The 13,381-nt window shown below is 33.8% G+C and overlaps 2 protein-coding genes and 1 long non-coding RNA gene across 3 annotated transcripts; all 3 read right to left on the reverse strand.

Annotated features, from left to right (window-relative positions):
* Positions 1 to 1,332: 1,332 nt before the first annotated feature.
* LOC114391440 (probable sugar phosphate/phosphate translocator At1g12500) lies at positions 1,333 to 5,026 on the reverse strand. Its single transcript, XM_028352451.1, has 2 exons — positions 3,674 to 5,026; positions 1,333 to 1,561 (listed from the first exon to the last, which is right to left on the reverse strand). Exon 1 carries the CDS (start codon positions 4,774 to 4,776, stop codon positions 3,709 to 3,711), a length of 1,068 nt encoding a protein of 355 aa, XP_028208252.1. The 5' UTR covers positions 4,777 to 5,026; the 3' UTR covers positions 1,333 to 1,561; positions 3,674 to 3,708.
* A 2,107-nt stretch (positions 5,027 to 7,133) lies between these two features.
* LOC114392192 lies at positions 7,134 to 8,768 on the reverse strand. Its single transcript, XR_003662258.1, has 4 exons — positions 8,697 to 8,768; positions 8,577 to 8,609; positions 8,420 to 8,495; positions 7,134 to 7,481 (listed from the first exon to the last, which is right to left on the reverse strand). It is a non-coding gene; the product is annotated as an uncharacterized LOC114392192 (long non-coding RNA).
* Positions 8,769 to 10,676: 1,908 nt separating this feature from the next.
* On the reverse strand, positions 10,677 to 12,897 carry LOC114394067 (lipid transfer-like protein VAS). Its single transcript, XM_028355623.1, has 3 exons — positions 12,481 to 12,897; positions 12,317 to 12,352; positions 10,677 to 11,022 (listed from the first exon to the last, which is right to left on the reverse strand). Exons 1-3 carry the CDS (start codon positions 12,803 to 12,805, stop codon positions 10,928 to 10,930), a joined length of 456 nt encoding a protein of 151 aa, XP_028211424.1. The 5' UTR covers positions 12,806 to 12,897; the 3' UTR covers positions 10,677 to 10,927.
* Between the last annotated feature and the right edge of the window lie 484 nt (positions 12,898 to 13,381).

Here is a 13,381-nt window from a genome sequence, read left to right on the forward strand (position 1 = left end):
TAAAGCTTCATTGCTTTTCATAGCACAAAGCTTGGGACGTTGTGTACTGATCCCTTCTCATATCTCAAGAGTTTGGATGGCTATGTACTGCTCTGCTTCACATCTCAGTTTGAATGGCTATGTACTGGCCGCCTCATATCTCAGTTTGGGAGGCTGTGTACTGTCTTAACCGAGTTTGGTCGTAACTCAACCTCAATGCGACTCACTTGTCATTGCTTCCTTTCTCATCTAATTTCAGCTTAAAAGGCAAGCCCAAGTTGGATGACCTGATGTTTGTGGATCCTCTATTCCGTAAGAGTTTCACGATTTCACATCAATTAATTAGACTATCCCTAATTAGACTTAAAAAGCATAAATTAAAATGTAAGTTACTCGACTTTAAAAATGACAAGTTCCAAGTGGGTATATTAAGAGACATCTTCAATCTTGACTTAGCAATTAAATTTAATAAACTGGGTTTGATCAACAGGAAGGAATTAGAGATAAAAAAAAGTTGAAGAGGAAGTTAAATAATTTTTGTAAACTAAGACATTGTCTATTAATTTGATTTAATCTGTTAAAATTCAAATTGAGATTAATTAAATTTAACTAATAGAATTTGAAAGTAATAAATTATATAAAAAAAAAACACATGATATGAGAAAAGTATCTATTCAAATTTAATATACTAGGCTTGACATGCCTCAGTGGTAGGAAATACATTTCAAGATAAAGTGTAGACCAAATTATCGGCATTGGGCAGCCCATATAGTTTGAGACATCGTAAGGGATGCAGAAATTTTAGGGTTTTTTTAAACCCATATTTTCTATTTGCACCTCCTTGATTTTGTCGTAATTCTCTCACTTAGGGTAAGGAGCGTACAGAAATAAATGTCCGGAATTTTATTCCAATGCATGTTCCAAAGATGACAAACGCGTTTCATTTCATGTCCAAATGGCAGGCATCGGTTCAGAGTGCCAGTGAGAAATTGTTTGAATGCCTTTGGCTGAATGATTTGTGGGAAGTTTGAAATGTCACTGAATCTGGCTCTGGCCGGACTAAGTTTTTGAATTTGTCATACTAACACCTGATGGGTTACATCAGAATTATACCACTGTAAACAAGATTGATCAACTTCAAGCACTATACTCCTAAGTCGTAGGGGATTACAAACAGATATGACAGTGTTGAAAAATAATAATTGCTCAATTATTTTTTTTTTTAAATATATTCCTAAGTTTTTACTCTCGTAATGACTATGGATTAGAACTTCGGTGAGTATTAAGAATGAAGAGTGATCATTGTTTAATTATTCGTTTCATTGCATTAGACTTTGATAAATTGATAATCGGTCACTAAATTGTAAATTCGTAACTAAATGAAAAATCTTATATCCAATTGTGCACATTAGCAGGGAAGTAAATTCTGCTGCTGACTGGGCTGCTAAATTTGGCCATCAAAGAAGTTGGGCTTCCTTCCTTTTGGATGAATTATCCTGTGCTTTAACAGCTATAGTCTCTGATGATGTTAAGAGAGCTGCTGCTATTCCCTTAAGTCCCCTTAGTTTTTCGTGGTTTGTCCCTAGTATTGAAAAAAAAATAATAATCTTATATCCAATCTCTAAAAAACATCCAAATGGTTTTCCTATGCGTTTCCCGTATAAAGGTAAATTTTAAAATGAAAAATGAAGTACTCGCGTAGTAAGTTGTATGTCCGACAAATACACGAATTGAATTTTGATCACATGCTCTTTTATTAAATTTAGTCTTTAGGTAAGAAGTCACATGCTGTTTTAGCGTAAACAAAATAGTGACATTATTACAACACCTAACATCGACCAAGTACACAGGTCAAGTGCATATATATTATTCCTGAAACAACTTACGAATGATAATTTATTAAGCTACATAGATTGTGCCATTAGCAACTTCCAAATGAACGAAGTAATACCTAAATAGCAATTTGACCGGCTTCAAACATGGACATCTCCCTAACCCTTTGACAAGAATGGAAATTTAACAAACCAAATATCTTAAATATCTATATTCAGAAAGACACAATGCAACTTTCAACTAGCTTGACGAAGATAGCATAACAGCAACCAATTTCTGAGATTAGGCCAAATGGATGCAAGGAATGTCATTTTTCAATGTTTTGGACACAAGTGACTGGTGGTGAGTGTGAAACATGACAGTCTTTGAAGAGATGCCACTGTTCACTTAATTTAGCGGCCAAGATACCCTTTGACCTAGCAAGGCAAGCAAAACATAAACATGCACAATCGGGTACAATTTAGGCAGCGAAGAGGCATTGTTACTGACTCACTGTATCTCTTAGAATGGATAGTGAAACCAGAGAACTACATTTATTGAAATTTTGGTGCTATGAGACCATAGTAAAAATTTATTGAAATATCTCAATTGTCACAAAACAGATTTGAAAGAATTATGAATATGGGAATGATATTGAGACTTGTGACCACAACCAAATGAGCTTAAAATGGTATTATGGCAACATACCTAGATATTAATATCCACCATAAGAAAGCCAAGAAATATACTTCCCAATATCAACTCAACTGATACTGACTCGATGTGTTCAAATGTATATTTGAACAAGCATAGCAAATTCCCATACATTTGGAACTAAGCAACGCACAACTTAATTTAGTTGTAGAAAATGAATTCTACTTAGTACTTACCAATGGTTCTATAAGCAGAGAAATATAATCCAGCTCAGATGTAAAAGGTTTTGCGCTGAAAGCATGAAATATTTTTCACTAAACTTGGCTAAGTAAGTCCATCAAGTTTCTGTAGATACTAATACATTCAGAACATGTGACCTTGAAATGTAAACTTCCAATAGTATCCTAAACCGATCATTTGTGACTTGCAAAATTTTGATCAATATTCGCAAGTCTCAACATTAACTAAACTATTTACTAAGACTGATTTCAGGTAGGGTACTCTTGTCTGCTTCACAATTATTTAAAATGTATATAGTAGCCACTGCATAAGTGAAAGAGGAGAAATGACTATATATGTAATGTTGGAAGCTTAAGTTTAGTGATAGTTTCATGAATTGCAATGAAATTCAAAGCAATACAAAAAGAAAGTACAATTCCTTAACACAAACAAATAAACACACAATCGAACCCCATGTTTGAATTCTTAATATTACTCCATCAGTGAAATACTATGAAGCAGTTTGATTGAGGAGTTCAGCCCTAGATACAACACAAGCAATTAGCTCGAAACTCACAAACGAATCAAAATTAAAGCTAATAAAACACCAAATGACAAAAAGCCAAAACCGAAAAAAAATAAAATAGATGATGTGATAGTGATTAACAAAATACAGGGAGGGAGAATTTTCCTCCCTCGCCAAAATACACATAAAAGGTTTCTCGTTCTTCGAACGTTTTTATGTATGTTGCCAAAGGGCATAGAGCGTTTCATATATAAGCTTACACAACGGCCAAGAGAATTTCAGGAACCCAACAACAACACAAAAGTAATAATAATCCCTCCCACCCCTTTTTTCTGCTTCTCCTTCCTTCCTTCCTAATTCCTATACAGTCCAATTGCTGTAATTAATTCGACCCAATTCCACGGAAATACAATAATAAAAATTAAATGAAACTAAAAATAGTGCAATTGTGCAATATGAATAAAAACAAAAGAAAGAAAATACCCGAAGAATAAGGTGTGAAAGCCAAAAAAGAAACATCAATGAGTGGTAACTTTGGACCTCTTTTTGGCCTCACTGTAAAGCACAACCCCCATGATGGTGATTCCGAACCCCGCCATTCCCATAACCGTCACCGGATTCCTGAAAATCAGAACCGAAACCACCGCCGCCACCGCCGCCTTCGCATTCCCCAACACCTGCAGCGTCAACGCACTGGTATGCTTCGTGACAAGAAAATTCGTCAAGTTCACCAAATACGCCACGGTGGCATTCCCAAGCAGCAAGAACACGATAAAGGGGTCACCTTTGGCCTTCTCAACAGTCAAAGCCAACACATTTCCTTCAATGTAGAGAGTAAACGGCAACAAAATCAACGCCGCCAAGGGAGCCATGTAGAGAAGCAAGTTCATGGAGTGAAGCTTCTCGGCCTCCGAAGTCAACAAAATCCCCTGAACAACGGATTTCAAAGCACGACCAGCGGTGGAACCGACACAGACCAAAAACCCGAACAAATGAAACAAAGGTTCACTGTTGCTCGCGACAACGATGCCGAACACCACCGGCAACAGCGCGAGGTAAACCTCCCCGGTCTCTTTCTTGCATGTGATTAAGAAAGCGAAGATAGCTGTGAAAAACGGGGTCGTTGCGCCGATGGCTTGGTTGAAGGAGACGGGGAGGTAGCGGAGGGAGGTGTTGCCGCAGACGACGGAGAAGCAGAAGATGGCGCTGAGCGCGAGGATCTTAAAGAACTGTTTTTTAGAGTGGATGTGTTGGAGAGGAACGAGTTCGAGGAAGTTGATGGAGGCGTAGGAGTATGCGGCGCATGATAGCATGTGGAGCATTGTGAGGAAGATGGGGTAGCGGTAGCCGTAGAAGCTGAGGAGATACTTGTTTAAGAGGAGGACGCCGATGTTTGAGAGGTACCAAGATGAAATGATGAGGGCGGTTACTAGGGTTGGAGAGAGGTTGTTGTTAGGGTTGGATCCGAAGCTGTTCCGAAGCTCCCCCGGCGGTGTCGGGGGAATGTCCAGTACTGGGTCTGTGGTGGTCGTGTCAAGACGAGGGTTGCTCATTCTCCGCGTCGTCCATGTCTGCGCCTCCACCATCGCCGCCGCCAAATAGTACTGTAATACTATGATGTTTTTTAGGTTCGGGGTGGTGGTGCCAGATCTGAAGTGGTGTTAGGAAGAAATGGGGGGATGATTTATGATCGTGCGGTGGGTGATGAGATTTGGGGCTTGGGGGATTTGGGGCCGTTGGATGGGAGATTGGAGGGAACCATGATAGTAATAAAAGAAGAGGGTTCTTGCAGCCTCCGCTTATGACTCTCTGCTGCACATGTCGGTCTTGTGTTGAGTGGGATACTACATCTTTTTTCTTGTTGGAATTTTTAATAACATCTTAAAAATTATATTAATGATCATTTTTTATTGGTTGATAGTATAAATCAAATATCAATGTATGACTAACCATCAAATTTAGTTATAATGTTATACATGTTTAAGATTCACAATCTTAAATCGACATACAACATTGTACACACTCATGTTAGGCGAAAGGAATGGCATGTACTTTGTTCGTAGTGCATGTAAAATCTTAATGGAGACCTTGGTTGAAACAAATATGCGATCACTAGATAGGAATTGGATGAGTATATGGAAAATGAATGCTCTTCCAAAGGTCAAACTTATCTTTGGCGCATTTGCAAAGATATCATTCTTAATTGGCTCAGGAGTAAAGGTATTGATTGCCAACTATATGTTCCCTGTGTGATTTTAGTCTAGAGAATATTTGTCATCTTTTTTTCGATTGTGGAAAGAGTCAGGACTCTTGGCGAGAATTAAGATTATGGGAAACTACCAATTCAGTTCTGAATCATTCCCAATCTGATAAAGAAGTTACATTTATGGATTCACAATCTCAATTTAAGATTTAAGCTGGGGATGTGATTTGTTTTCTCCCAGTCATGAATATGAGCAATTAAAGGTCATCAAAGAAGGTTAGTACGTATATTTTTTAAGAGGAAAAAAAATCAATTATTAAAAAGCCTGTATTGGTCCACACATTTATAGTAGTAGTACTAACTACTAAGCAAGACCTTTGACTGCTGCTCTATATCTCAGGACTCTTTCTCACAGAATATAATGTGATTTTGTTTGATTCCATGGATTCACAGAAAATCCGCGTCTTCCGACTCCGGAGAGAAAGGAGACTAAAGTACTAGACTTTAGCTTAGCATTTCTATTTTTTTTTTTTATCATTTAGGAATGTAGTGGTTGAAAATGATTTCTAAAAAAAGTATAAAATATACTTAGTTATAACTATTTTATTATCTTGAAAATAATATATTCACCGTTAATTATCGTAAAAAAGTTTAACTTTTTTATGATTAATTATTTTTTTAAAAATCGACTATCAAAATAGAAAATAATGATTCTTATCTTACTTATTAATGATTTAATATTTCAAAAATAGTAATAAATTAATACTCTAAAAAAAAGTATGTGTAATCTTTTTCTTTAATTAAATACGTAACGTTTTTATTTCCATATCACTATCTTTAAAATATTTAAACATTTCTTTTCTTATATGTAATTATTAAAACATTTCTTACGCGGTACACTTAGTATATTTGAGTTACTGACTATATACTGTCATTCGGTAGCTTAAGATCGAATCTGTGGAGAATTAATTAATCAATAATTTAGATACTGTATGGCTGGGCCAATGCGGATGCCATCTTGTTTAGTTTAGTCGATATAAAATTTCTTGTAAGCAGTGCATTGCTTACAAATGCTAATGCTGCATCGTGACAATTACAGAACAACCTGACGAATAATCGGAATATCGGATCTGTGATTTTAAGCATATTTTATACAACTTTTGATCGATTAGATGCAAGCCTCAAATTTATTGTTGTTCATTATGTAGGATAAAGTATATTTAGGCCCTTGTGATTTTATTAAAATTTTTGTTTTATGATTTATGGCCTTTTTCACTTGTGTGTCCGACATTTTTATTTATCTTTGCTAGTGATGTAACTATCTAAAACTATACTTGATTTCTTGTATTTATGACTTTGATAGGTTGAAGAAGAGATCGGTCTCAAGTTAAATGTAGAAGACATAGTTGACCTCACTGCTTTCCTTGACTCTACAACTGGATGCAGAGTTTTCCCCTCTGGAGTGTGTTTCTGACCCTTTTTGCCTGAGGGCCTTATTTCTCCTTTTGCCTTTTCAAATTTCAAGATCCGTGCTGTGCATATTTTTGTAATAATTTGGCATGGTAATATGAGTATAGTTTAGTGTCATGTCATTGTTGTTTTATGTTAAGATGTTGCATTTAGTAATCAATTAGCATGCAGTTCAATTTCTGGTCATTTGAGGCTAATCTAACTACTATTTAATAAACTTTGTGCATCTACATACTGAAAATAGTTTTTCAGTCCATACAAATGATTTGATAGGAGTAAACTTTTTTATCAAATTAATTGACTACTAAAACGTTTCAGAATTATATGCGTCAGAAACTATTGAAACTATACAATTCTTTATCCATTTAGCTGACACAGTTTGTCCTTATTGCTTTTATCACTTGGACATCTAATTTCAAGCTTTTCTTTTTCTTTTTTGCTCTAAGGGAGGATGTGACGAAGAACTCAGTATTTTTCTGTACAGAGGGCGTTTTGATAAAGAGATAATCACACAACCACAAGGTAAAGAAACTGACAAATAATAAAAAGGGTACAAGGTGGAAATAAATAGCAGAGAGAACAATATCCCATGCAATAATATCATTTCCAATCTTCAACCTGCAATACATATACATATACCTATATAAACAAGTTCATTGAATCTATGTAATTGTAGAAAAGAGAAATGCTAGCAACATAGTATCCGACACACTCTTTTGAACATAATATAGCAAATATATCAAGAATCAAGTCTTACTGATAAAGCATTAAAAAAATGTTGAAATGAAGTGTTAAAGCTTCGAATTTTGACTTTTTGTTTTTATTATATAACGGAATTGGAACCAAAACGTGAAGAAAAATGCAAGAGGAACCTAAGGTTTGATGAGAAGGCAGTATGTATGAGAAATGCTTTCCATGTAAATGAGGGCTACAATATGAGCCATTTGTTGTTTGGATACAAATGTATCAACATCCATTTGACACTGGAGAAACTGCTTAATCATATCTTCTTGACTGAAAGTAATCACACGTAAATGATAATGGGAATTGCTTAAGGAATATCTTATTAGGTGTAGAGGTTGACCTCCTTCATATGTTCTCAGTTTTCAAAGAAAAGGACCTTATTTCTCTCTCTGAGACAGCAATAAAAGGATGAGGGGAAAGGAAAACTAACTACTGTGGCGGAGAAGCAGTTTAAAGGAGCATGCAAAGTCAAGTTTTAAAAGGTGATATCAACCACACTAAACATCCCACTTAATAATTATCACATTCATTCTTCCAAATAAATAAATAAAGACTAAACCCCTAACCTTCAATTTTGCGGATTTTGCAATCCCATGCAAGATGATTAACAAAGAAAAGGCCATTCTCATAGTGTCCATTTGTTTTAGATTTTAGTAAAATTGATTTTGATAAAATTCTACATTAAAAGGATCGGCATATGTGTCCAAATTAATCTTGCTCACAGTTTTTACATTAAGGAAATATTGGTACTGTAAAATTTACAATCAGAAATGATGACAAATCAAGCAAGAAAACTTCCCCAGAACACTTACCATTTATCTCGTTCAACTTATTTTTGACAGCACTAACACAACCTTCGCATTTCATCATATCCACCATGTACTCCGTCTGAAATAAATAAAAATGAGATAATAAGGAATTAAGTAAGAATTTTATTTAACGGAGCCAAATAGTGAAGAGAGAACTGACAAGTAACAGTAACTCGGGAAAGACGGCGTGAGCCTGCGAGAGAAAGGGAATGAAAATGTAAGATTAGAGGCTAATTAAGTAATTGCGAGAAAAGTGGGAGAGAAGAAATGAATGGCGAACCATGTGGCGGAGTTGCTAATGTTTTGACAAGACCTAATCTATTTGGATTATGGAGAAAGGAAGTGGGTGCACATTATAAGACTTATAAAGGGCATATTTGTCCATTTTGGGTTTTATTATTTCTTATGGGTGCAATTACTATTGGCTCAAAGAACAACATAAATGCCCATACACTAAGGCAATACAACAATGTGGATAGAGAAGTCTAGTAGTTCACCTAAAAAAACAAAAACAGAACACAAGTACAATTTTAAGTGAGAAAATAATTTTTCTTTGGACGAGTCAGAAAATCAAACCCACGATTTCATACATTATTACTAGAGATGGTATGAGCATGTATTGGGCTTGTACAATGTATAGGAACATATGCCTTCTTATTCATAATCTTTGCTAGAATTGCTCCTTTGTGTATTCTTGATTGTTAGGGAAGTAGTCATTAAATAATCAATTGTGTTCTTCTTCGCTATTACATTCCGTGTTAGTTCTTTGATGTTCACACACAATGGAGTTACTAGCTTGCATCAACCCCATGTTTTGTTCTTTATAGTAGTCATTTGTGAAATATTGGTGAGTTCTTTCTCTTTCATTTTTTTCATAGTCTAAATTGTTAAAACTTATTTGAAAAATAACAGAAAAATTTGTGTTTGATTTTTACTACGTATAAAAATTTTTTAAGCAACCAACAATTACACATTACGAGCGAAATTAATCTTTGATCTGATAGATTGAAAGACATCTATGATTTCAGATATATGATCAAAAAATGAGATACACAATAATAAGTGAAATCAAATTATATTTACAACCTAATTACATGTCTGAATTAAAAGGGAATGAGTATCCTTCAAAAACATAAATTTATTCTTTTATTGACTCCTTCAAATAATATATTTGACCATTTCGGTTCATTTTTCAACATTGTGAATGTGTTAAATTTTTCCTATAAATCCTCGTGGGTTACATAAATTGACTTCTTGATTTGCAAAAAAAATGCCCAACAGATACATTATGAGTATATTTTTTTTTCTCACTGAACATTATGACTATATTGTTAACCACTATATTATTAATTATTAATGATACAACTATATTGTCATATTTGATTTAAAAAAGATTTCAGGTTGGTTGCACAAAACTCATGAACTTGTGCGTGATATACTTCATGAAGTCATCCATTTTATTATGTAAGATAATAATCATTTGAAAATAAAATATGTTAACAAAACTCATGAACTTGTGCGTGATATATTTCATGAACTTGAGCTCGATATTATTAAATAAAGATTTCATGTTTAAGTCTCATAAATAAAAAAAAAGTTATTAAAAGAATTTTTTTTTTATCAAAGGTGATCAATCATTTTTAGATAAAAATTAATCATCAATAAAATCAAAATACTCTATATTAATAATATCGGAATAAAAAAATACTTTGAGTGTCTTTGGCAAAATCTCCATTTAATGGTTATTATGCGATTAAAAAACAAGGAAAGTCCACGAACTATGCAAATCTCAAGAAATAAGAAGCATGTTGAGTGTTCATTCGCCGAACATTAATTTTTTTTTTAAGAAAATGTTCATTTGTATAGAGCACGTATTTATTGACTTTATTAATAATTAACGATTTTTTTTATTATCATGTTTAACGACTTTTGTTCAACTCCACAAATTACTTGTCTTTCTCTTTCCTACTGTATTCTCCGGTACTGGACATGATTTTTCCCCCCTCTATAGTCCACAAACAATTTTAGCATCACTGCATATATAAGCACTTGATGCATCACCCCCCACTTATTAATAACTCTCCTCAATATTTTGGTCTAGTTAAACAATTTTAGCATCACTGCATATATAAGCACTTGATGCACTCAAATTTCTACTTTAATATGTTTTTATTAGCTCATTTTAATTTTAAAATAAACGCACATTGTTTCGGTACTACCTGAGAAAACTTGGGAAGAGTTTGTGAACATAATAATAATATTTCATAAGAACAACAAACCACTTTATATAAAGGGTGCAACCAAAAGCACCACAAATAACTCTACCAACTAAAATTTGACAATGAAGAATGTTCGTTTAAATAAACTTTTTACTCAATTGAATCAGAGGTCTCTAAAGAAGAAAAAAAGTGAAAAGAAAATACAATCATATGATCACCGAATAATCAACGTGTGGAAATACAAAGATAACTTCAACATAGTAGAGGCTCCGAAGGATAAAGAACCACCTTCCTAATTAAACAGCATAGATACCCAAAATAAGAGGAGGAAAGAAAGCCCGGTGAATGTGACTCTGCCTGCTCCTCCTTTGTCACCTCCAGGTGTGACTGCAAGGACAAAATTATGTTTATGAAGGAAGAAATTGTACTTTGCAGATATTGGGAATTTCAACTATTTACGGTGGATATTTGTTATGAACTATGTGTACATTAGAAATTTATAACATATGTGAAGCTCACATGCACGTTGACTTGACGCATGTTTATTTATTTTTTGTCTCACGGAAGGTTCATGAATCATGTCACGCATGATAAGGAAAAAGACAAAATGTATTATGAGAAATCGAAGTTGCCTACTTACGCTTTATGTTTGTAACTTCAATTGAGGATGACCTATGGGTACTAGCTACATAAGTACATGCTAGCATACACCACCTATTGTATTATAATATAATCTTAATACCTATTGACTATTGTATTAAGTTAATCTCAGTTCCCTCTTGCAATATCTTTTCCCATTTGCCACTATTGTATTAAGTTAATCTCAGCTCCCTCTTGCAATATCTTTTCCCATTTGCCATTGCATTTACAAAAGTCTATTTGGCTTAATTGATATGCGAAAGGAGAGGAGAGAAAGTGTTAATAAAAAAACCGAGAGAACTGGTAAATGAGAATACACGTCCTTTATAAAAATTCAACGGTTGCGGGAATTAAAAATAAAATAAAATAGGAAGACGATCGACTATCTGATTTAATTAAATTTCAATATCTATCAATTCAAAACTAAGTCTAGTATCGAAAAAAAAAGAGCTAACTAAACTAGTGATTAGCGGGACTTATCAAAATGATCAAATTCGGAGCAGCAGAGCAGGAGATTTTTCTTCTTCTTTCTTTTCTCAATAGGACAAATCTCATTGAATGATTTTTTTTATGCTAATCATCAAATGATATTTTACAACAACTAAATTTTAATAAACAAGTTGATTGGCTACTTATATATGTTATATTATAAAAAAATTAAATCATTATTTAAAATAAGATACTAATTTGTTTTCATAATTAACATTAAACATAACGAATGATATATTTGTAAATTTTCAATAAAATAGAGATACTTTTAATTTAATGGAAGCATATGATATGAAAATTTTGTTCTGAAATTTAACCTTGAATTTTTTATTTTTTTTGTAATAGACTAAAATTCTTCGAAAAATTATTAAAAGAAATTAAATAAACTTATCTGAAAAAATAATAAAACATTCTTTAGTCAGATTATTGGAAATGTTATTCATGAGATTTTGGACAGGTGATGAAAGTCTATCAAATGAAATCTCTGTTACTATGATCTATCACTGCATAAATGAAGCTTGATTAAATTTGGGGATGTTGAGAGGCGTCTTACCTGGTGGTGGCCCTGAACCCGGAGCTGGAGCTGACCCTGAAAATTCGGAAGAGAAAAAAACAAACAGAGCAAAATTAATTAATATTTAACAATGTGCACTCAAAACAGGGATAATCATCACGAAACAACCATAGAAAAGGAATATAATAAGATGGGGTTTGTACCGTTTGTGCAGCTGGTGATACCATTGGTGACGCCGCAGCGGCGACTGAGAGCGAGAGCCTGATCAACAGAGACGTTGAAGCTTTGAAGCAAGCCGGGGCTGAAGAAGATGTTGCAGAGGCAATCCAGTTGGTTTTCCACGGTTTGTTTGAGAGGGTCACAGCAAGAGCTTGGTGGGGTGGTTGTCCCATTCAGAAAGTTCACACATGGAATTAGCTCCTGGGCGCAAGTGGTGCTGGTGCCCGATTGCGCCTCCGCCAAACTCCTCATCAACACCAAAGCCAACACCAACGATACCAAACACTTGCACCCACCACCCATTTTCATTTTCTTTTCTTTTCCCACTACAACCAGACTAATTGATTTCAGCGATCCCCTTTGCCTTTCTCCCAATCGATTTTGTTAGATGTTCACCAACAATATCTTTATATTTATAGTAGGAATCAATGTAAGAAAATATTTAATTAATTAAAATGTAAGAAATAAAAGACATTCATAAAGATGATTTTGGTTGTCTTTTTATCTTATTTTGATCCAATAGTATCTAAATATAAGATATTCGTTTAAGGTACAATCAATAAATGATTTAATCAAATAAAATATAAGAAATAATAAGTTTAAATGTAAGTAAAATAGAGATTTTGATGAAAATTGTAAATTTTTAAAATTTAAATATTTTTATTTTGAAATAGAAAAATAAGAGGACTAAAATTACAATTAAATAAATATTATTTGATTTTACAAATTGAAGAGTCAGAGTTCACATATTCAAGCTAGGCTGAATGATTGAATTTGAGAAAATAATTGGATTAAGACTACTGTAGCAGCCGGATAATTCAATAGATCTCAACAATAATAATTAAGGAAAATATTAAATGAACATCCCATATATATCAATATACG

The sequence above is a fragment of the Glycine soja genome, chromosome 17 (genome assembly GCF_004193775.1).
Source record: "Glycine soja cultivar W05 chromosome 17, ASM419377v2, whole genome shotgun sequence".
Lineage (NCBI taxonomy): Eukaryota > Viridiplantae > Streptophyta > Magnoliopsida > Fabales > Fabaceae > Glycine > Glycine soja.

Excerpts from the sequence above, each read along its gene's own strand:
- LOC114391440 (XM_028352451.1), bottom strand. The coding sequence starts at position 4,776 with ATGGTGGAGGCGCAGACATGGACGACGCGGAGAATGAGCAACCCTCGT.
- LOC114394067 (XM_028355623.1), bottom strand. The coding sequence starts at position 12,805 with ATGAAAATGGGTGGTGGGTGCAAGTGTTTGGTATCGTTGGTGTTGGCT. Across the intron at positions 12,353-12,480 it reads TATCACCAGCTGCACAAACG|GGTCAGCTCCAGCTCCGGGT; the intron begins GTACAAACCCCA and ends CCGAATTTTCAG. Across the intron at positions 11,023-12,316 it reads GGGTTCAGGGCCACCACCAG|TCACACCTGGAGGTGACAAA; the intron begins GTAAGACGCCTC and ends TTGTCCTTGCAG.